This window comes from Mustela erminea, chromosome 4 (genome assembly GCF_009829155.1).
Source record: "Mustela erminea isolate mMusErm1 chromosome 4, mMusErm1.Pri, whole genome shotgun sequence".
NCBI classification, from domain to species: Eukaryota; Metazoa; Chordata; class Mammalia; order Carnivora; family Mustelidae; genus Mustela; species Mustela erminea.
In genome coordinates this window covers 148648684-148671523 of record NC_045617.1, presented here as the reverse complement: position 1 = coordinate 148671523, position 22840 = coordinate 148648684, and the positions used below count along the sequence as shown (strand labels likewise).

At 43.1% G+C, this 22840-nt stretch overlaps 5 protein-coding genes across 5 annotated transcripts; 2 read left to right on the top strand and 3 right to left on the bottom strand.

Moving 5' to 3' along the window:
* Window positions 1–116: 116 nt before the first annotated feature.
* On the top strand, window positions 117–9820 carry LOC116587648 (histone H2B type 1-K). Its single transcript, XM_032338275.1, has 2 exons — window positions 117–560; window positions 6256–9820. Exon 1 carries the CDS (start codon window positions 171–173, stop codon window positions 549–551), a length of 381 nt encoding a protein of 126 aa, XP_032194166.1. The 5' UTR covers window positions 117–170; the 3' UTR covers window positions 552–560; window positions 6256–9820.
* LOC116587672 (histone H4) lies at window positions 2888–3290 on the bottom strand. Its single transcript, XM_032338300.1, has one exon. The coding sequence runs from the start codon at window positions 3253–3255 to the stop codon at window positions 2944–2946; it is 312 nt and encodes a 103-aa protein (XP_032194191.1). The 5' UTR covers window positions 3256–3290; the 3' UTR covers window positions 2888–2943.
* Window positions 9821–10744: 924 nt separating the features above from the next.
* On the bottom strand, window positions 10745–11833 carry LOC116589453 (histone H3.3-like). Its single transcript, XM_032341391.1, has 2 exons — window positions 11825–11833; window positions 10745–11740 (listed from the first exon to the last, which is right to left on the bottom strand). The coding sequence occupies exons 1-2, from the start codon at window positions 11831–11833 to the stop codon at window positions 11411–11413; spliced, it is 339 nt and encodes a 112-aa protein (XP_032197282.1). The 3' UTR covers window positions 10745–11410.
* On the bottom strand, window positions 11736–12535 carry LOC116587639 (histone H2A type 1-B). The gene has a single exon (XM_032338267.1). It carries the CDS (start codon window positions 12487–12489, stop codon window positions 12097–12099), a length of 393 nt encoding a protein of 130 aa, XP_032194158.1. The 5' UTR covers window positions 12490–12535; the 3' UTR covers window positions 11736–12096.
* A 230-nt stretch (window positions 12536–12765) lies between these two features.
* Window positions 12766–13212, top strand: LOC116587657 (histone H2B type 1-K). Its single transcript, XM_032338285.1, has one exon. It carries the CDS (start codon window positions 12811–12813, stop codon window positions 13189–13191), a length of 381 nt encoding a protein of 126 aa, XP_032194176.1. The 5' UTR covers window positions 12766–12810; the 3' UTR covers window positions 13192–13212.
* Window positions 13213–22840: the final 9628 nt, after the last annotated feature.

The window sequence follows — 22840 nt, the reverse complement described above, 5'->3', positions numbered from 1 at the left end:
CAGCACTAACTTCTGACGTTGCCTTGAATGGCCACCAATCAGACACGGGACTGTAATTTACACCTTATTTGCATAAGGTTTCTGTATAAAAGGGACTAGTCGCACTAGGCTCACATTCTTTTTTCCCTTTTTGTTTTTACCTTGAGCGTGTTTGGCACTTTTTCCGAATCATGCCTGAACCCGCCAAGTCGGCTCCGGCCCCGAAAAAGGGCTCCAAGAAGGCGGTGACCAAGGCGCAGAAGAAGGACGGCAAGAAGCGCAAGCGCAGCCGCAAGGAGAGCTACTCGGTGTACGTGTACAAGGTGCTGAAGCAGGTGCACCCCGACACGGGCATCTCGTCCAAGGCCATGGGCATCATGAACTCGTTCGTCAACGACATCTTCGAGCGCATCGCGGGCGAGGCGTCCCGCCTGGCGCACTACAACAAGCGCTCGACCATCACGTCCAGGGAGATCCAGACGGCCGTGCGCCTGCTGCTGCCCGGGGAGCTGGCCAAGCACGCCGTGTCCGAGGGCACCAAGGCCGTCACCAAGTACACCAGCGCCAAGTAACCTCGCTAAGTAAGCATATTTAAACTTAACCCAAAGGCTCTTTTCAGAGCCACTAAATTTTCGGTAAGAGAGCTGGAAATACTCGGCCGGGATCGAGGCTTCATTTCCAGGCAGTTACCCCGGGGCGGCTATGCGGATTCCATTGCTCTGAGTAACGCGCGCTGTGCTCTTTAACTGCCTTTGGCCGGAAGGAACCAGATGTACCGCGCGGCGGCTGTCGCCGTATGTAAGCCGGACCCTTAAGGGACGTTAATGCAAGTGTGTGCTGTGTGTGAGCACAAAGAATTCCTGTCTCTGGCGTGAAAGTGTATCCTTTGGTTGTGTGCGAGAGTGGCTTCCTGTTTAAATCCTAACAGCCTGGGTCTTGTGGCCTTTCTTCGTTGTAGTTACAATTTGCGTTTATGTATTAGTAAATTTAGTCCCCACTGATTAACCAAAATCCGCCTTGTCGCTCAGCAGCCATCTCATGTCCCAGGCAATTGCTAATGGCGGAAGGGGCATTAAGTTGACAGCGTTGCCTCAAGCTTTAAAAAGTTGGCCTCTCCAGCCCACAAGGGATCGGGACCTTGGCAGACCATCGGCGGGGCGGGGGGGGGGGGGGGGGGGGAAGGTCTGCAAGTAAACAGCTTTTCTCCCGAATAAAGAAATGGAATACTGGAGCTCACAAAAAAGATAGGCGGCTAGTTTACTAGTTTGTTACACATGTGGCTAGAGAGCTAATAAGTAGGGGGTATAATGGGGAAAAAAAAGGGCACATAAATCAGTGGAATCCTGTGCCTCTGATAATTTGAGCAAATTAAAGTCTGCAACAGGTTGCCTATTTGTACAAGAACATTGATCTGAACTTTGTGATTTCAGCTGCTAAATTCTGCTCTCCAGAGCCAGTACGAAATCTGTGAACAGAGTGAGAGAATAAGTGACTTTCTCAGTCCCAGTCAGACCTACTGTAGGAAAGACTGGAATAATTGGATCAGATTGGGATAGAGGCACATCTTGTACCTGTCGGAAGCTCTCAGTTCTGCACCAGGACTGCAACCCCCTCTCTGTGATGGCTTCTCTAGTTACCTAGAGAGTGGTTAAAAATATTACAGGTATAGGTTATAGAATATATTTGTGACTTGGTTGACTTGGCTGTCAGCACATATATTTTGCCAATTTAAAATAAAATCTATCTCAGAAGATTAGGAAAGCATTTAGCACAAATTTGAATTAACTTATAGGCATGGTTTCTTCTCTTTCACTCCACCTTTGTTTATTACAGTGCCTTGCAAATTTTAGGCTTTTGGTTAATCAATCATTGCTTATTAAGAAAATAGGAAGACCAATCTGTTAATCAGTAATTTCAGAAAAGCCTTACTCTCCAACCCAAATAATGAGATAAGCAGCCTCAATTTTTTGGTCTACTTATGCCTGCAGTTCTTTGGCGAATTAAGGGAGACGGAAATAACCCCTATATGAACAGGCATCATTTGCAAACTACTGAAACTGTAAACCCAACATTATTAAACATGACTCCAAAATAGCCAAAAAACTTGTAAGAAACTGAACAACTTTATTATAATCAGAGAAGTGCAACTTAAATACATGAGATTTAGTTTAGCAAATGTGGACTGGCAAAAAATTAGTCTGCACTAGTGAAATGTTGAAGATGGGGAGTAACAGGAACTCAGTACTTGTGGAGTATGGGGGTATAAAACAAAAATAACCCCGGAACACAAGTTGCTCATTTCATGTTCAATATGCAAACCCCCTTACTAAGCAGCGCCTCTCCTAGATCTGCACACACAGAAGGGTACAGCTGTGCACAATGCCCATAGCAGTGTGATTTGTAATGGGAAATACAGCAATTTAAAATTTTCAGCATAGAGATGCATACTTAAAATTTTTACCTAGGTCCTACAATGTAGAGGAGCGGTACGTTTTCAAGACCCTTGCTAGAGCTCCCTCCCCGCAGCTCCGCTTAACCAAACACCACATTTTTTAAGGCGTCTGCTGTGTGGATCTTATCTCTTTGCTTATACCCTTCACCCGGACATTAAGGTCTAAATTCAAAAGAACAGAAAATTAGTGTGGGGTGCGGTGCGGTGCTTTAGATCTAAGACCTCCACAGTCTTGAGACTTTGGGTTAATGACCCAGGATCTACCAGATACATGCGATTCTTCTGTCGTACCGAAAAGGTTGCTTAGCAGGAATTCAGGTCCCAAACGTCAAGAGTACCTGGGCCTCTAGTCATTTTGCTGGCGTTAAGAACCCAAAGCGGCACTAAAAACTTACACAGCGGCTCTACCGAAATGACCCGTTTGTAGACAAGCACTAAAGCTCTTTCAGGGAAAACTTGGGGGCCCTAAAAAGGGCCTTTTTGATAAAAAGAATCTAAGTTTACTTTGGTTTTTAACCCCCGAAGCCGTAAAGGGTGCGGCCCTGGCGCTTGAGCGCGTAGACCACGTCCATGGCCGTGACCGTCTTGCGCTTGGCGTGCTCCGTGTAGGTGACGGCGTCGCGGATCACGTTCTCCAGGAACACCTTGAGCACCCCGCGGGTCTCCTCGTAGATGAGGCCGGAGATGCGCTTGACGCCGCCGCGCCGGGCCAGCCGCCGGATGGCGGGCTTGGTGATGCCCTGGATGTTGTCGCGCAGCACCTTGCGGTGGCGCTTGGCGCCTCCCTTGCCCAGGCCCTTCCCGCCCTTGCCGCGACCAGACATTTCAGCAAACGTGAAAGCACAAAACTGCCCCCAGGCCGCGCAGCTCCTTTTTATCGGTAACCTCTGCGGACCGGAGTGAAAACCGGAAGACTGTGGCGGGAAGTCCCTCTGGGTTGGAGGAGGGGATCTGGAAAGGAACAGCCTGCTGCCAGAGCGCTCGCTTTTGTTCACCGAGTGTAGCCTCAAGACCTAAGGCTCTTTGTTTCTTTTCTCTTGTCCCATCCTCGTGAAACGAAACAACTTTAACACTGTAGAGGATACGTTTGAAAAAGAGGGAATAAAATATGCTGTTTTAATCTGCACATATATGCATGCATTTTCTTTTACTAACAGTATTTGCATAAGATTATACCATTTTGTAAAGGTTTTTCTCCTTGTTATGGCGGGGGTGGGGGGGGGGGGGGGAGGGGATATGTTCCAAACACTAACTTCCTAGAAGTGGAACACGATGTGCTAATAGAATAGAGAATTTAAAGATCTTCCAGGGATATGGTTAAATTCTCTTCCACTGCCAAAGGGCTACCAACTTTCATTTTCAACAACAGTTATTATATTTTACTCATAATGAGTAGAACCATTTAAAAATATTTTTAAACTATAATAATCCAGACTTGGTTTCTTGTACAGAGCATTAATTTTTAAAAAGTTAACCGGCTGGCTAATCAGTATAACATATATTTTCTCCACTGGTTTGAGGAAATTAATTGTTTATATATGGAAAAGTTTACTTAAAAAAATTATTTCTTGAATTTTCACTGTTCTGTTGATCAGTCTGTGTGTACTGCTGAAGTATTATAATTATTTGAAACATTGAAAAATACCTTAGTATTTGGCTGTACATTTATTATGGTAAATTTATTAGCTTTGGAATATTGTGCCCTCCTAACCTGAAAAATACTGAATCTCTCCATCATATTAGGTCTTTCAGTGTATCTCAGTAGTGTTGTTTTTTTTTCTAGATAAATATGATTTTTAAAAACTTTCTAAAACTTTCATTAACTACAAGAGCAATTAATTTGTCATAAACAAACAAGTAGAAAATTCAAATTCAGGGAAAAGAAAGTATACTTTGGTCTTTCTAAGAAAAAAATTTTTAATTTTTTTTTAAGATTTTATTTATTTGTCAGAGAGAGAGGGAGCACAAGCAAGGGGAGTAGCAGAGAAAGAAGCAGACTCCCCACTGAGCAGGGAGCCACATATGGGGCTCAATCCCAGGACCCCAGGATTATTACCTCAGCTGAAGGCAGATGTTGAACTGACTGGGCCATCCAGACACCCCTAAGAAATTCTTTATTAAAAGAATATACTTAATGTTATATACTTAGTTAAATATATATAATAAACAAATATAAATACAATGATATACTTAGTTAAATATATATAGTATAAATGCATATACAATATTGCTTAAATTCTGAGAAATTTTAATGACTATTTTCAGCATTAGCATGGAATCCCCTTGTTATCCAATTATTTTCTTTCTATCCTTTATTTCAATGACTTACTTTTAGAGATGTTGCATTATAGTGTTTCCAAAGTATTCCATTTAAATTTCATAAAGTAAATAAAAAGAATTTCTAAATGTCATTAAAATATTGAGATTTTTTTTTTCTGCATTTATGTTGCAATGAAAGAAAACTTGCCAAATGCTTGAAGAAACAATACTGATTCAGATAGTGGGAGGCAAAATCAGTATATATTAATAGAGGGGAGGGATAGCATAGTTTATTTTAAGGGCAAATACAAATGGAAGATAAGAGACTGACTTTTCTCTGAAGGTCCCTCTATTCCCATTTTCTCTTTCAGAATTTCCTTCTCTATCCTTTCCAATTGTATGTAAATCCTTCTGATGGGTAAATAAGCCTTTGGCCAGCCTCTTAACTTAGGAACTTTCCTCAAGGATCTTTGACTCCTTTATTTTGAAATGTAATCATCAAGGAAAACAGTACTCTATTTGTCAGTTTCTTGAAAAGGAAATTTAACTTCAGCTGGTATCTGAGACTACATTGCAAATCCTACCTGATGTAAAGGGTTGTATCCGATTAGTTCTAAAAAAAGTGAGATTTCTTTGTCTTTGCCATCTCTTTAGAAGATTGCCAGTGATGAGCCTAATATTCTGGCTTTATGCTTATTGAACAATAAAATTGTTTTCTTGGGGCACCTGGGTGGCTCAGTCTTTAGGCATCTGCCTTCAGCTCACGTAATGATCCCAGGGTCCTTGGACGGAGACCCGCATCAGGCTCCCTGCTCCGAGGGAAGCCTGCTTTCTCCCTCCCCCACTCTCCCTGCTTGAGCTCTCTCTCTATGTCTCTCTTTATCAAATAAATAAGTGAAATCTTAAAAAAACATTTTTCCCCTTATATTTCCCCAACATTAGTTCATTGACATACCTTTTACAGACCTTACTCTCTCTACTTTAAAAATAAGTAAAATTCCTACCAACCAGTAGCCTCCCTCTTCATCTGATTTAATGGATACTTGCATAACACTAGTCATGATAGAAGGTAGCAATGGATGGATATCTGAAAAGTTGGTCAGGCTCTTTATAGTTTCTGAAATTGATAGCCAAAGGCATTATTTATAAACCCACAGGATATTATTTTGTAAAAATACAAAGCTTTTTCTTTTTCTGTTTTAAAAGATTTTATTTATTTGACACAGAAAGACACAGCAAGAGAGGGAACACAAGCAGGGGCAGTGGGAGCGGAAGAAGCAGGCTCTCCACTGAGCAAGGAGACCGACATGGGGCTCTATCCCAGAACCCAGATCATGACCTGAGCCGAAGGCAGAGGCTTTAACTCACTGAGCCACCCAGGCGCCCCCTTAACCAAAATTTCAATGGAGAATTTGGTTTTCTCATCCTTTACCAGATGGAATATTGGCAGGAAAGTGATGGACTCCAGGAGGAAAGTGAATGTCATCTGCTAGGCCCCAAGACCTGACCTTTGCTGTCCACCTGCTTGTACTCATTGATGTTTGTCCCACGTTTCTTCTTTCCAGCTGATCTCTTAGCTCTGGCAGCTGACCCCAGGAGCAGTATCCCGTGATGGAAAGTGAACCTACCCTTCAAGCATTAACAACCGACCAGAGCACGCAGACCAGTTTGAACTAATCAGGACTCCGACCTGTGCGGGTGGATCACTGAGTGACCCACGGAGTGACTTACAGTGACCTGTACTTCATTATCATACTAAAATCTGCCCAAGGAGCACAAGGCTCATTTCCATAACACACAATGTGAGTCTAGGCATGTTTTTTAAGGCGCATGTGAGGATATGCCTGCCTATACATACAAGGACAAGGCTCATCTTCCTACATATTCACCCTAACCCTATATAAAAGGAACCCATTCACCCTTGCCTGGGGAGTCATGGTTTTGGAAGTTACTCCGTGTGGTTTCCTTATTTGCTGCAGATAAAGTTTCCTTTGTGGGAAAACTCACCTGGTGCAGTTTCTTTTTTAAAGATTTTATGTATTTGAGAGAGAAGAGAGCCAGGGAGTTGCTGAGGGAGAGGGACAAGCAGACACCATGCTGAGTGCAAATCCCAGGGCTGGGTGCTATCCCACAACAGGGGATCATGACTTGAGCCAAAATCAAGAGTCCGGCACTTAACTGACTGAGCCACCTGGTGCAGTTTCTATCTGTGATTCCCAGGGGAATGAACTGGCACATGAGTTGCCTTACAATTTTACAGGTTTTCAGTGTTTATTTTGTGTATTATTTCTAAAAAACAGTCACTGCCGTCAGTGTCTTCCAGTTTGCTTTATTCCACATGAGAGAAACCAGGCCTCCTAGTCCCCTTTGATTCGGGCTGCAGCTGCAAATAAATTGATTAGGGACCATAAGAGGGAAGGAGCAGAATACAGCCAAGGCAAGGGCCGGTCATCAGGCTCAAGGAAGGACTGGTAACCATCCTTCCCTCCTCTTGCCTCTGTCCCCTCTCCCCCTAATCTCCCTACAACGCCCACATGGTTTTCTTATTGTTTCTCTGCACTATTATAAAAAGTCCTCATCAAGCCTATGGAACGTGAAATGAGTAGATCATTCGAATTGTCTGTAAGGGATATATGAATATCTACAAATATAAGAAAAAGCGCTCAATTACATTAATCCAGAACATTAGGGGGGGAAAGGCCTTAAAAGTATGGTAAAGAGACAGCTTTCCTTTGTTTAAAACTTTTGTTTAGAAATATTGTGTTATCATTTAGAAATATAATGCAGATTTCAGATTTTTTTATTAATACAGACCTAATACTGTACTAATAAATACAAATATTAGCATCAGGTATTAAAAGATAGCTTAATAGGCCACCCCAGAATATTCCACTCTGACGTAAGGTTGATTTTGAGCTGAAGGCATTTGAGATGAAGCAGAGAGAAGAAACGCTCTTTGGCTTTCCACTTATTCGCCTAAAAGCAGGAAGTAGATTTACAAAGCTGTCCCTCCTTCCCTCTTTACCAGGAGGGACGTCTGGGTAGGCAGTTAGTTTAGGCTCTACCGGGATGCCCCGAGGCCATCAAGGTGGAGGCCACCGCCCGCTGCGCGGAAGATCAGAGGCAGGTCAGTGTAGCTTCAAGCCGGATTGCACCAGACAGGCCCAAGATGGCGGCGCCACGACCGGAAACCCCTGAGCTGGTGAAGAGACCCTGCTTCCGGCCCAAGTAATAACTATTCTGCCCGCTGGTTAACAACTGTCAGTGAAAGAAACCCTAACTCCAGGACGCATGGTTCTCCCTCTTGAGCTCACCATGCTCTCTCACATCCTGAGTGTTCTTTGGTTTCAATAAACTTTCCTGCTTGTACCCCTCATACACTGTGTTGCATCTGCCCTTGAATTCTTTCTCGTGAGGAGACCAAGAGCCTTCAGCGACATCTTTGATATGGGTTGGATCCAGACCTCAGGGCCCAGGTCTCCCAGTCCACCCAGCAACACCAGTAGGCAGCTTTAGACCTTTATCAGTGGAGAGGGCCCCAACTTAAATCTGCCTAACAAACTTGATTCTTTTTTTCCTGGTAAACTTCCCATAACGAACTTCCCCTCACCTTTTGTGGTAGGCTTATAAGGGCTGAGGGCAGGATGCCCCAAAGATGGGCTTTTTTGCTGAAATTATTCTGAGCTGAAGACAATAAAGACCCTGTGGGCTCCAGAGAAACTTTTGTCCCTCCCATAGGTACATAGAAAAATCTAAATTGGGGTCGTTCCCAGAAGAGGATTATTAACAGAGGTAAACGTTTTCCAAGGGACTCATCTCTTGTGGAGGCCAAAAAAACCAAGGCTGTTTTTTGTCAAGTCTAGCCTTGACATGAAGTACAGCCATCTTGGCCCCGGCAGCCATCTTAGGCCTTCGTGACCGGTAAATGACTCCTGGCTCCAGGAAGACTGACCAGGTTTTGAAAACAAAACACCATACCAAAAACTAATTAGGAATAGGATAGCTTAAGGAGGTAACAAGTCATGTCAGGAGTAAGATAGCTTGACGTTGTAATAAATCATGTCAGAAATAGGACAGCTTAACACTCTAAAAAATCACAAGAACATAGGGATGCCATCGTAGCCCAATCACCTACTGCCAATCCACCCCTACTCTGTCTTTAAAAACTCTGACTGTAATCTGGTTCAGTGTCCAAGCCCCTACTCCGCTGCGCAGGGTATACTTGGTCCCAAGCTTAAGCATGTCATCTCAGGATCCAAGTCCCTACTCCGCTGTGTCAGGTATACTTGGGCCCAAGCTTAATCTTGTCAAATAAACCCTCGTGTGTGATTACATCGGTGTTGGCTCCTTGGTGGTCTCTCAGATGCAAAAACTCGGACATAACATCTCTATGGCAGGGCAAACATTTAATTACGGAACACCCGCCCTTCTTACTGCCTCATGAAGGTCATCCCTTCCCTCCGAAATCCCAGACGCCGTAGTTCAGAATGAGATATATGCCTTCTTTTGCCTGTCTTTGGAATTTCCAGGTCTGTGTGTATTCCCTGTACAAATGCTATTAAATTAGACTTTTATCCTGTTAATCTTTCTCAAGTCAGTTGGATTCCTAGTCCAGCCGGAAGGACCCTTGAAGGGGACAGGAATTCTTGCTCCCTGACAAGCGGAAGAACGTATTTAAATGATATTTTTAAGGCACTTTGGGAGTTCCTGGTTGTCTGCAGTGTGGCTCCAATATGTACACAAGGTACACATGTTGGAAAGGAGACCGCAAGCCCCGCATGGAGTCACTTGAATAAACCCCACATCAGCAAACCAAGATTTAATACCTAATCTAGTCACAATCTCACTCCCCTGGAGTCCCACTGCCACCCCCAGGAATGTAACCTTTAGCCTAGTGCAATTAACCTAGTCTGCTAGTGAGATAATCCACTCAATAGGCCCGCCCCTTTAGAAAGATGACCTTGCCTGAAACAATGCATTCTTGGCTGCTAATAGTTTCTTTTTTCTGCCACCTTTCACCTTTAAAAGCCTTTTCTTTTCTATAGCTCCCCAGAACGCCTTTGTATTGCCCGGTGGGATGTTACCTGCTCTGTGAATCATTGAATAAAGCCAATTTGACCTTTAAATTTACTCAGTTGAATTTTTCTTCTTTAGCAATGTTAATAAAAGTCTCCGTGTTTTTCTCTTGGGAAAACTGTCTTTTATTACAGGGATCTCAGATGAACACTCAGAAGAGTAGAGGAAAAGTCATTTTTCTTTCCCTAAAATTGGAAGACATATTTAAGGACAGAACAATTGAATAATGAGTAAAATCATTTGGGTCACACAGCTTCTAAAAAGCCCATCAAAAAGTCAAATATCTTACTATGGGAGGGGGTGCATCTGAGTGCCTCTCATTGTTAGATACTGTCATCAGTGTTCATTTTCATTCCAAAAAGTCATATTTACACTAGGACTAGAAGTTGTTTACAAAAAAAAAGGTAGTTACGTTTTAAGTACAAGAAATAGGTACAAGGGTATGAATATTAATATGACATATTAATAGACTTTGTTAAAGAAATCCCAGATAGGAAGTGGTGCTTTCAGGGATAAATTATAATTAGGCTGAAAAGTCACGGGTAGGTCAATCAAATTTTACTACAAAGGTTTGTAAGCTTAAGTCCATACACGTCACAATACCTCCGAGGATAAAAATCGGCAGTGCATGGTGGAGGGTGCGTGGTAGTGAGGAGAAACCGCATAAATTGGGATGGGGAAGCGTAATTTACTGCTCTTTACAATGAATTTAGGCCACAAACTCAGTACTTGTCACCCAGTGGAAATCGCAGATAATCCCATTTCTCCTAACAATTGCCAAATTACCTTGAACCGATATTTACTCGTCTGATTAGTGATGGCAGTTTTTAGGTTCATCAAGCATGTATCATATAACATGTTTGCTAGTTAGGCACATGTCAGTCCTATTGAATTTATTTTTATTAAAAATACATCAGTAACTAAAGGGATACGTTTTTTGTAATGTTTGCGTTTTATGCACCTCAAATATTATTCTGAGAAGGATTTCCATAAATGTCACTGGGCAGCCAAGGTTATTTATCCAAGACATTCAAGAAAAAAAAAAAAAGAAGGCTCCCCCCCCCTGCCCCCCGCCTTTTGAGGTGACATCAGTTAAAGGAGTACAGTGAACAGAGAGTAGGAGGCAAGATTCTGTACCCTGGGCAATAAAACCAGTTGGCAGGGGTTTTCCTTATTCTCTAACAGCAACAAAAGTTAAGTGTGGTGCTCGTCAACAGACCTTCCTCCATCCCTAACCCTGCCCCCTCAGAGGCCAGGGGTTGTCAGAAACCGGCCACACAGTGTACTTCATTCCTAAACAGCCCTTGGTCAAACCATATCAGACTCCTCTATAGTATTTTCCTGACTCTGCTCGTTCCGTGAGTCTGGAAGGCAGAACAGCCTGCGGGATTAGCAACATTACACATTTCAATTGCACCAGTTACGGGAAACTTCCCTTACATGTTAAGGTTTGACAAAAATTACCCTGAGGTAACAGCCCTGAAGACTTTAGGTTCATCCCAGATGTGAGAAAGTTTTCTCGGGCTCCAGAATGGTGTCCTACATACCAATGTAATCCCACTATTTTATTCATTTGGCAACAGTGAGGGTGATGGGGGGCAGTGCCTCAGAGCATGTCTACTGTTAGGAAACACGGGTGTGGAGCTATCCTGTAATGAGGCCCTCCATTAACCTGTAGGGTACCCGGCTGTCCTTGGGCATGATGGTGACGCCCTTGGCGTGGATGGCGCAAAGGTTGGTGTCCTCGAAGAGCCCCACCAGGTAGGCCTCGCACGCCTCCTGCAGCGCCATGACGGCCGAGCTCTGGAAGCGCAGGTCGGTCTTGAAGTCCTGCGCGATCTCGCGCACCAGCCGCTGGAACGGCAGCTTGCGGACCAGCAGCTCGGTGGACTTCTGGTAGCGCCGGATCTCGCGCAGGGCCACCGGGCCGGGCCGGCAGCGGTGCGGCTTCTTCACGCCGCCCGTAGCCAGCTGCTAAACTCAGCCAGGGAAGCTGAGGTGCACCAGAAATGTCAACTTACAAAAGCTAATGGCTGTCTGTGGACGCACACTACCTACTGAAACCATTAGACGAGCTACGCAAGGTGTTTACAGTCACTGCAAATCTCAAATGCAACAATCTATCGTACATGGCAGTTTGGGACTAGACATAGGGAGCTGGGCTTTCAACCCGGGTTAGGAGTTAAAGAATACTCCGCTTTTCTAGACTTCACCTTCTCTTCCCATTTACCAAATTAAATGTTCAACTTCTTTTTCAGAAAATACAGGTGGCCCTGAAAAGAGCCTTTGGGTTTAGACAGGGGACTTGAACTGCCAACTCTGCCAGTCTTCTACTTGCCCTTGGCCTTGTGGTGGCTCTCGGTCTTCTTGGGCAGCAGCACGGCCTGGATGTTGGGCAGCACGCCGCCCTGCGCGATGGTGACGCGGCCCAGCAGCTTGTTGAGCTCCTCGTCGTTGCGGATGGCGAGCTGCAGGTGGCGCGGGATGATGCGCGTCTTCTTGTTGTCGCGCGCCGCGTTGCCCGCCAGCTCCAGGATCTCGGCCGTCAGGTACTCGAGCACGGCCGCCAGGTACACCGGCGCGCCGGCCCCGACCCGCTCCGAGTAGTTGCCCTTGCGCAGCAGGCGGTGCACGCGGCCCACGGGGAACTGCAGACCCGCCCGCGACGAGCGTGTCTTGGCCTTGGCGCGCGCCTTGCCACCCTGCTTCCCGCGACCTGACATACTAACCTTAAGCTTTACCACCGCAATAACTTGCCAAAATGAAACTGCACGGGTAGCACTTTTTATAAACCTTATTGGGCTTGAAAAAGAAAATTTTTCATTGGTTGAGATTGCAGCTTCATTTTAACCAATGGTAATGCTTTGGGATTCTTGCATTCTCATTGGGCAGCACTAACTTCTGACGTTGCCTTGCATGGCCACCAATCAGACACAGGAATGTAATTTACACTTCATTTGCATAAGGGCTTCTATATAAATGGGACCGGTCACGCTTCTTTCCTATCATTTCCTGCTTCACAGAGAATTGAGCTTTTGCGAACCATGCCTGAGCCAGCCAAGTCCGCTCCGGCCCCGAAGAAGGGCTCCAAGAAGGCGGTGACCAAGGCGCAGAAGAAGGACGGCAAGAAGCGCAAGCGCAGCCGCAAGGAGAGCTACTCGGTGTACGTGTACAAGGTGCTGAAGCAGGTGCACCCCGACACGGGCATCTCGTCCAAGGCCATGGGCATCATGAACTCGTTCGTCAACGACATCTTCGAGCGCATCGCGGGCGAGGCGTCCCGCCTGGCGCACTACAACAAGCGCTCGACCATCACGTCCAGGGAGATCCAGACGGCCGTGCGCCTGCTGCTGCCCGGGGAGCTGGCCAAGCACGCCGTGTCCGAGGGCACCAAGGCCGTTACCAAGTACACCAGCGCCAAGTAAACAGCGACTTCGCTGCCAATTGAAAACTAAAGGCTCTTTTAAGAGCCACCCATGTTCCCAAAGAGAGAGCTGCCGCTTGTTTCCATTCTGTGCTGGCTCCTGGAATTTCGCAGTAATTGGTCTGCGAGGTACGGCAATGCCTGAGCAATGTCACCGTTTTCCTGTCCCGGTAACTAAACGACAAAAATATTAACCAGGCCCTGCCAAAGGTTTGCAACTCCTTTGTGTAAAGCAACCGCGCTTGGTTTGTCACTCCCTTAGGTTTTCAAAAGGCCTCTTCCACTGGTTCTGATCACCGTCGGGATCAAGTGACGAGGGTAGAGCAAGCTAAACTCGAAGCAAATTCAAATACTCCCCAGTTTGTCGGGAGTAAAGCGTTGGGCGCGGGGGTGGCGCGGGCACTTTCAATTTGCCGCCCGTTCTCCCGGTGCCCCGATTGGCTGCCGGCAACTGGGTCGCGCCGGCGGGTCCAGCCGCGCGGAGACCGGCGGCCACTCCGGGCCGAGAGCCCCAGCAGTTCCCGGAGGGAACATTCTCCCGCTGTCTGGGCTGCTCTCCATTGTCCTCGACTTGAGCGTTCTATCCTTGTGGGAATGACGTTTATAATTTTCCTCAGAATTTTCGTCAGAAAGGAATTTGGCGGATGTCATTTTCAGGCTCCAAAGATCCTCGGTTTATTTCTGCTTAGGGCGCCGCTTTCTCTTTGCCATATATCCATAGACTGGAAAATACTACAGGATGAAATGGCTCTATGGGGGGTGGGGGGGGTGGGGGTCCACTGAAGGCAAAGAAGCTTGATGGCATTTATCCTAGACTCTCCTGAAACAAAAATCAGTCTTTTATTTTAAAGTTCCTTTTGTTGCTATTTTAAATCCTATGTTTGACATTGCCTGGAACCGGTGAGGAAGAACAAACTCCATGTCAGGCTGTTGTAAATAAGAACCAGTCACCCAATTATAAGTCTCTGGGTTGTAACTTTTCAATATTCAGTGTCTTTTTGCTTGAAAGCCACGATCTATAAAGCATTTGGAAGCTTCATCAAGGTGCTGGTTTGGGGGTTAGGTAATTTAAAAAGCGTTTAATTTAAAATATATTATCTAGTTTATCTAAAACGGATTTAAATTTAACACAGTGGCTTGTCTACTCAAATCCTACTCATATGTCAATGCCCACTTCAATATGCCCCCTCTCTGAAATTGCCTTCTGTTTTCGAGCTTCTTCCGACAGTTTGTCGAGCATTTGGGAACTGCCTCCATATAGTTCCTCATATATATCGGTTTCAATTGCTACTACCTTGTTTGTTGTATGTTTCCACATAGTCACTGTCCAGTCATAACAGAAAAAAACAAAGAAAGTTCTTTCCTTCATCTCCATCCCACACTAATAGTAACTGAGTATCTGTAAATAAACAGAACATAAATAATTTTTGTCACTTCTGTCACATGTCACATGAGCCCCTGGCCTCTCTCCATTAATCCAGATAGTCAGATGATAATTTCCAAGCTAAATAATTTTTTTGTTGTTTGTCTTATAGGATATAGGAATCAGAATAAAAAAGAAAAGGACTTGGGGCTCCTGGGTGGTTCAGTCCTTAAATGTCTGCCTTCAGCTTAGATCATGAACCCAGAGTCCTGGAATCAAGCTCCACATCAGGCTACCTGCTCAGCAGGAAGCCTGTTTCTCCCTCTCCCACTCCCCCTGCTTGTGTTGCCTCTCTCACGGTCTCTCTTCTCTGTCAAATAAATAAATAAATAATCTTAAAGAAAGAAAAAAGAAAAGAAAAAGAAAAGGACAAAGATTGAGACAGAAGATGAGCCATGGGCAATATAGTCCATTCTCAGATGAAAATTTAGAATGACTAAGTTTTCAAAAACTACTAAGTTGAAAAGATCCCAGCTAATTCTCCTATTACTCAGAAAATTAAACTGCCTAGGCCATAAACAAATTAGGTAAATAAATCAAGTTTTCATCTTTGAGGTAATTTGTACCCTGATGGAGTCCCCTTGAAAATAAGACAAGGGGGGTGCCTGGGTGGCTCAGTGGGTTAAGCCTTTGCCTTCAGCTCAGGTCATGATCTCAGGGTCCTCGGATCGAGTCCCACATTGGGCTCTCTGTCTGCTTCCTCCTCTCTCTCTCTCTGCTTGCCTCTCTGCCTATTTGTGATCTCTCTCTCTCTGTCAAATAAATAAATAAAATCTTAAAAAAAAAGAAAAGAAAAGAAGGCAAGGTTTTTATACTTCCTTGAAAAACTGTTATCACTTTAACCCATTGTTAATCAGCTTCAGAAGAACTGGTTCAAAGCTAAACTAACACAGTACGTCATTGAAAAAAATACACTGGGAAATATATCGCAAAATAAAAAGATATTTGTTGCTCAAAGTACTTAGGACTATTTGACAGGTCTTCCCCGGAAACCACAAACCAGAATGCCTAGAACATTGTGTTAGAACTAGATGCTTGTATATAGCCTTTTTTCCAGCTATAGCAAATGATTATATTTCATTGTTCTACTGTGCACTTGTTTCTTTTTAAACTAATCGCCAGCAGTTGTTGAAACCAAGGCACCCAGTCCCCAGGGGAGTTAAAAGAGCCCCACTGACAAAATCTATGGAAAGGTCAGTGGCCCTATATCTAGACACCATGCAGATGATCTGTTCTTCCATTATCCCTTTGGTATGTTAAAGTTAATTCCGTTGTAATATAACTTTGGTTAATTTTACTTTCAAGTTTTGATAATATATGGTAAATTTCCAATTAGTAAAAACTACATTTACAAACTAGTCATTGATTTGAATGACTTATCTTAAGATTCAATTTCAAAGAGTCACTTTTCTTGATATTGCCCCCAAATGTTGGATATGCAACTCTCTTTAGGGTTTGCATTGCATGAAGGCATATTTGGACTCTGCACATCAAAGTAGAGCAGAATTTTTAAATTTTAATAATAAAAAAAAGGATCTCTGAAGAACTTGTCTTGCACATTATTAATAGTCTTTCTACTCTTTGTCATTGAATCTGTTCTCATTTACTATGGAAACTATACTATACACTTGACATTGGGAAACCCGGTAAACATGTGGTTTGTGCTCCTACTATTACCTGCACACCATCAGATCTACAAAACTATGATGTATACATCAGCATTCGATTGTCATACAGAAGTGAGATATACCAGGCCCAGCCCGAGCAAATGCTGAAGGAAGAAAATAACCATTAGAGCAAATAGCTCACACTGCAATTATTTCTACTTCTGAAACATAGTTGTGCTTTTTATTTTTAATAACAGGAGGAGTTTCTTATACATTGCTAATTGAGAACAACTATCTAGGTTTGAAACTAGGTCTTGGCACTTAAAATTTGCATTTACACATTAATTTCTCTAGCTTTTTTCCTCATTTAAAAAGGGAGTAGAGTAGTGCTTCTGACGAATGAACATTTTTAACATGTGTGGAACAATGTCTCACATATGGTAAGTATTCAACTTATGGGATGTAATCCCACTGCTGACACCAGTCATAGCAGCCGTATTAGAAAGAGTAATAACAACGTACACTCAGGAGCATCTGTGAAAGACAAGAGGGAGGAGAGGAGGATTGTTGCCACTGGGAAGAAGTGGGAGCACTGCATCTCATTGTTTACTTTTGCTGGGAAGAGAAATGATCTACGATATTGATCTAAAGTGATTCGGGCGTGTGACTGATTTGTCTGGTGAGGCAAAGATGCGAAGAGGACAAAAGTGGAGGTTTGTTGACAAGTTTTAGGGAAGAATGAGATGAATGAACTCAAAATGGTCCCAGAGTCTAAAAATAGTGTTGGCCTATGCCAATGCCAACCACGAGGTCCATACTTCCAAGGACGCTCTCCGTAATCAGGCAGATAATACCAGCCATTTGCATGTCACTGTTTCTTTTCTCTGTGCCCTTGCTACTGCCCAAGCAGTTGGTAAGCGAGGTGGCCCGGAGTAGAGGTTATATAGGAGCTCTTCAATATAGACTTAGTTCGGCAGAGCTGACCTGGATACAGACTCTGCCAAATGTCCCATATCCTAGGACAAGTCTTCTTGGATCCATTTTGTCCTCATGAGGCAAATACAGGACTTCACTGAGATAGACGCTCATTCTAGATTTGGTGTGTTTCACTCTCAGGCCATTGCTAACAAGCTTATCTATGAACTTACTGAATTCTTTACGCCTCCTATCTCATAACACTATTTCCCCCCATTTCTCTACATTATAGAGAAAAGGTGAGGCAATGCAGAGAGGGCCATGGGACTCAGTAGTCTCAGCGTGTAGTGCAGACTTCATGATGGCAGCCTCATCCGTTACTAGAAGACTCATTGAAAGTGGTGTCTAGGAGTTTGGCAAGTTATTGGAGTCCTTTTCAGCTGGATGACATATAGGTCCTGAAGAGTGACAAAGTGTAGCCATAATTTCCGCCATTGGTCTTTAACCAAAACACATTGGTTAAAGAAAAGAGAGGCAGAAATGGAGGAGTCCCTCAGGTACAGGATTTGATCACCAGCTCAAACAACCTTCACTTTCCATCCTTGGATCTCAGGGCTCACTCCGTCCAGTTTATTGGATTTTTGGTTTTTTGTTTTTGGTATTCAAAGGAGGAATGCCTTGGCCAGTGGACACTGAGATGACTCTATTAAATTCTATTGATTTACCAAAAGTGGTTCATTTTTTAGGTAAAGTTAAAGCAACTTTAGTTAGATTCACTAGCAGGCTTAAGAGATGTTTGGTAAAGATTTAGGTCTTCGGATTTAGGCCTTTGGAATCCTTTGTTTCCCAATCTTAAGTTTTGGTTTTCCTTCTTCCCTTTTGCACTTTCTCTTTTTAGGAGAATGGGCAGACAATGGGACAGAGACAGTCGAGTGTTCTTTAAAAGACTGTCATAAAAAATACACACTGAAAGCCAGTCAACTTAGTCTCAGAAATCTTCAAATACAAGTTAAACTACACTAATGTAAGTTACTAAAAAATTGATAAATACACAAATAAAGTTTCAATAACTCTTAAGAATTAGTTACTTGGTGAAATGGATTTTAGATAACTGAGTTGAGAAAAACTGTCCTGTCTACCCATATTTCCTTCTGTGATATTTCACATATTTAACTATTTAATCTAATCACTGGTTTTTCTTTCCTTCTCCCTTAGTATTTTATTTAGGGTGTCTTGGTGCCATATAACCCTACAAGCTACACAATATGTAGATGGCCTCACAGTAGAACGAGAAGAGTAGTGGATTCTGGATTATGAGCTATTTTCTATAACTAAAAAGATTTTGCATGCTCTTAAAATATGACTGATACATGCAAAATGAGCAAATCATCATCATTATGGAGAAGCAATATGTGCAAAGGAGTGAATTTTGGGTTTTGGTCATTATTTCTCAATTTACAAAAATTAACTGAGTTTCTGTCCAACAACAAGCTTTTTAAAAAATTATTAAATATATATATATGTGTGTGTGTGTGTGTGTGTGTGTTTATATGACCACAAATAGCTGCACTGGAGGATTAAGAAATCCAATGCTATCAGACTCTTATTTAAAGGTATTAAAAGATATATTATGTTCATGGACAAGAAATATTAAATAGCATAGAGATGTCAGTTCTTCTAAAGTTGGTATAATTCTTCAAGGTACTTCTAGTCAAAATCCTAATGTTAGTTTTGGAATTTGGAAGCTAATTCTAACATTTATTTGAAGAGTGAAGTGATTTTTAAAAATCCAGGAAACTCTCAACGAGAGTAATAATATGATTTAGCGATAAAAGACTTATCTAATACCACAGAGCACTGCAGATAGTTGAACACATTGACCAACTGAATTAGATAGGAAGCCAAGGATCACATCTAATTTTTTTTTGAAACTTCAGAAAAGAGAGAGGTGAGATTTCAGGTTAGTGAGGAAAAGATGGGCTGCTCAAAAAAATTGATTGTGGCAACTGGTTATGGGATGGTTGTTGGGAGAAGACCCAAAATGTAAGTAGAAAACCACTAAGGCCTTTGGAAGATAAAATAGGAAAATATTAGAAAGAAAGACTTTTTTAAAAACAAGAAACAAATGTACTAGCCAGGAAGAAGAGTGTTGCATTATACCTCATTAGAGGAGGCCTTTTCTCTTAAGCTATTTTGCAACATCGTGACTTCTAGGTTCTATTATTAGTGAGTATTAGTGAATGTCAGTTGAAAATGAAGAAGGGATTGAAAAGTCTCTTTCCACTGAAGTCTGAACTTGACCTCACCTGAGGTCAGATTTTTAGGTTCAAACCTTCTTTTCTTCTGGTTCCTAATTCAGAATAATGAAAGTGTTAAAATATGTTTCCTATTATGTCTACGGATACAGAAAACAAGTTTGTTTGCTTATTGTGTAAAAACTAAGGTTTTCAGAGCAAAAGCTTTTCAATTTTAAACTTAAAGATGCTAAATTTAATGTGAATGGAATATGAATGGAAAATATTGGTAATTACTTTTGTTTTTTAGAGAAAACTTCTCCCAGCACTTTTCACAGAAAGGGTCTACAAACAATGACAATCCATGAACAATGTCCTTTCTCAGTCCTTTCCCAAAGAGCAAACTCGACTATTTGGAGATTTTGTTGTTAGGAATTAAAACAGATAGTAACCAACGGAATCCTAATTCAGATAAAATCATTGTAGAAAAGTATCTGAGGCAATTGAGTGTTGTGGAGTTGTTGTTGTTGTTTTAACTGCTAGGTATTGGATGATTTTACAAACGATCACTTCTAAGTTACTTTCGGTGCGAGAATCCGGTGTTTTGTTTACCTCTGTATCTGTTGGGACGTTTGTGACAATACTCAACACTGAAAGGACAGCTGGTGTCCCCCTCCGGCCCAGTGAAGCCGGGAGAGCCCGCCGGCGTGGGCAGGATGCTGGTAATCCCCGGAGATTCCGGGGGTGCTTCAACACGGTCTCAGTCCCTGCCCCACCTGCCTCCCCTGCACCCCGCCCTGACCCGAAAAAGTTTTTTTAAGGAGTCGGCCAGGTTAACGAATCTATTCCTCGTTCAGAGCAATGAAGACGCACAGAAATCACAGCGAGGAAGCCCAGTCTCCCCCTTTCGGCCCACCAGCAGGACGACGTCGCACGCTCTCGCCACCTGCTGGCCGTTTGGGACAATGCAGCTAAAACTTGGTTCTGTTGCAGTTTCTACTAGGCAGTCCCTTATGAGGGTTTTCTAACTGCATCCATAAAGAAGCACTTCTGTTCCCAGCATAGTCCTCGACCGCCCAGCTCCCCCACCAGTAACAGCGAACCACGCTTATTCGTTTCCTGTGTAGCCGTCTGGAACTTCTTCATACAAAGACATAAAAGTGAACTACCCCCCTCCCTGCCACCCCAACTCTCCACCCCCGCAAAGACACACTCTTTAATTTAAATGGGCAGTGGCCATGTTCGTCTCACGGTTCTACCCATTGCTTTTCTCATTACCTAGCTTGGAACCCTTTATTTTTACTTTTTTAAAGATTTTATTTATTTGACAAAGAGAGCACAGAGCGGGGAGGAGCAGAGGGAGGGTTAAAGTAGGCTCCTCGGAAGCAGGGACTCCACTGGGACCATGACTGGAGCCCGAGGCAGACGCCCAGCCCACGAAGCCTGCCAGGTGCCCAGAACGCTTTCCTTAGTAACCGGAGTGGCTGAAACTTCCTGCAGGTGCGCCCTAGCTAGTAACCTGAGGAAGGTAACCCCAGGCCAAAACTGTTCCTACACTGGGAACCCCTGAAAGTGAGCCTGATGCCCCTCCCCGTATTAAGCCTCATTTGCTTTATCTAGTCAGTTGCACACCTGACCTACACGCACCTGCATAATCGAGAATAACTGTAATAGTGTAGAACGGTGCAGGGAGCATGGGCCGCTCAGTCAGTTAAGCGTCTGCCTTTGGCTCGGGTCTTGATCCCCGAGTGGTGGTATCGAGTCCCGCATTGGTGGGCGGGGTGTCCCGGCTCATCAGGGAGTCTGCTTCTCCCTCTCCCTTGGCCCTGCTTGTACTTGCTCTGTCAAGTAAATAAATAAAATCTTAAAAAAAAAAAAAACAGTGTTTGATGGTGCAATAAACAATTACTGTTGACAAAGTGCCTGTTTGTCAAGAACTGTTTCAGGCATCTGGGAAGCAACAAGGAGTGAGGCATTGTCCTTGCTCTCACAGTCCAGTAGAAGAGAACAAAGGTGCTCTTAGACTTAACTCCAATAATCGCGCGGCCACGAATTAAGTTTTGTGTTCCGGGCCTTCCTCAACTCTGAACCACCCCCCCCCCCCCCCGCCCCCCGCGCTCCAGGGAGCTAGCGCTGAGTTCCCATTCCTTCCCATTCCTTCTCACTCTCAGTCCTTCAGGCTCTCCTCAACACAACCCAGGAGGAGGCAGAATGGCTTCTTCCGTAGGAGTAGGACCAGACCCTCCAAACTACTTTTGTAAACTCAAAAATCATCCTTGCCAGTTTTCTCCTACTCCATTCTGATAATAGGGCAGGTCAGTGCTGTAACATGGTGGTTGGGCTTTCCATCTTTATTTGATTCAAATACCATTTTTAAATATTTTTATTTATATGCTTGATAAAAAAGTCCACCTGATGTAAAATATTAACAAGTTGAGGATTAACAAACCATAATATATTTGAATTTATGTTTACATTAATTATGTTACAAAGTCAATACTTTGAAGTTTGTAGATTTAAATTTTAAAATTCCTTTATTGATTAAAAATAATATACACATGTTGGGGCACCTGGGTGGCTCAGTGGGTTGAGCCTCTGCCTTCAGCTCAGGTCATGATCTATCTCATCAGGGTCCTGGGATCTCATCAGGGTCCTGGGATCGAGCCCCCCACCAGGCATCGGGCTCTCTGCTCAGCAGGGAGTCTGCTTCTCCCTCTCTCTCTGCCTGCCTCTCTGCCTACTTGTGATCTCTCTCTGTCAAATAAATAAATAAGATCTTAAAAAAAATACACATTAAAGTTATTTGATTGACTCCTAATGGCATAGAAGTTATGGTGACATTTTATTAGGGCTAATGTGTTAATTTGTACTTTAAGAATGCTTACAAGACAATTTCAGGAAATGCTAACACTTTAAAGTTTAATGTCCTTGGTTGTTTTTCAGTTGCTTTTAGTTTTGGGGGGTATTATAAACTCTATGAATATTTTTGTATATGTCTTTTGGTGAACTTATGCATTCATGAACTTCAGGTATATAATTTTAGGAGTACAATTGACAGTTTGTAAGGTAGTCATATATTTACTTTTCATAAATACCGACAAATATTTTTCCAAAATAGAGAAAGCAATTCAGCATGAGCAGTATAAAATGATCTTAATTGCTTCTTATCTTTGCCTTTATATTGTCAGGCTTGTTGATTTTTGTCCTTCTGAGAAGATGTGCAGTGATATTTTGTTCTTTTAATTTGAATTTTTGGTTCCTTTCTGAGTAATGTTGTTATATACCTTTTCATATGCTTCCTGTACCTTGAACGTCATTAAGTGGAGCATGTTATTCATACCTTTGGGTATTTTCTATTGGGTTATTTAACATTTATTTGTTGATTTTTACGAGTTTTTTCCATATGGGTATTTCCATATAGACATATGGTTGACCCAACACAATTTATTAAAAGACAACCCTTTGCCCAGT

Bases quoted from the DNA above. Each gene is read 5' to 3' on its own strand.
- LOC116587648 (XM_032338275.1), top strand. From the start codon at position 171: ATGCCTGAACCCGCCAAGTCGGCTCCGGCCCCGAAAAAGGGCTCCAAG.
- LOC116587672 (XM_032338300.1), bottom strand. From the start codon at position 3,255: ATGTCTGGTCGCGGCAAGGGCGGGAAGGGCCTGGGCAAGGGAGGCGCC.
- LOC116587639 (XM_032338267.1), bottom strand. From the start codon at position 12,489: ATGTCAGGTCGCGGGAAGCAGGGTGGCAAGGCGCGCGCCAAGGCCAAG.
- LOC116587657 (XM_032338285.1), top strand. From the start codon at position 12,811: ATGCCTGAGCCAGCCAAGTCCGCTCCGGCCCCGAAGAAGGGCTCCAAG.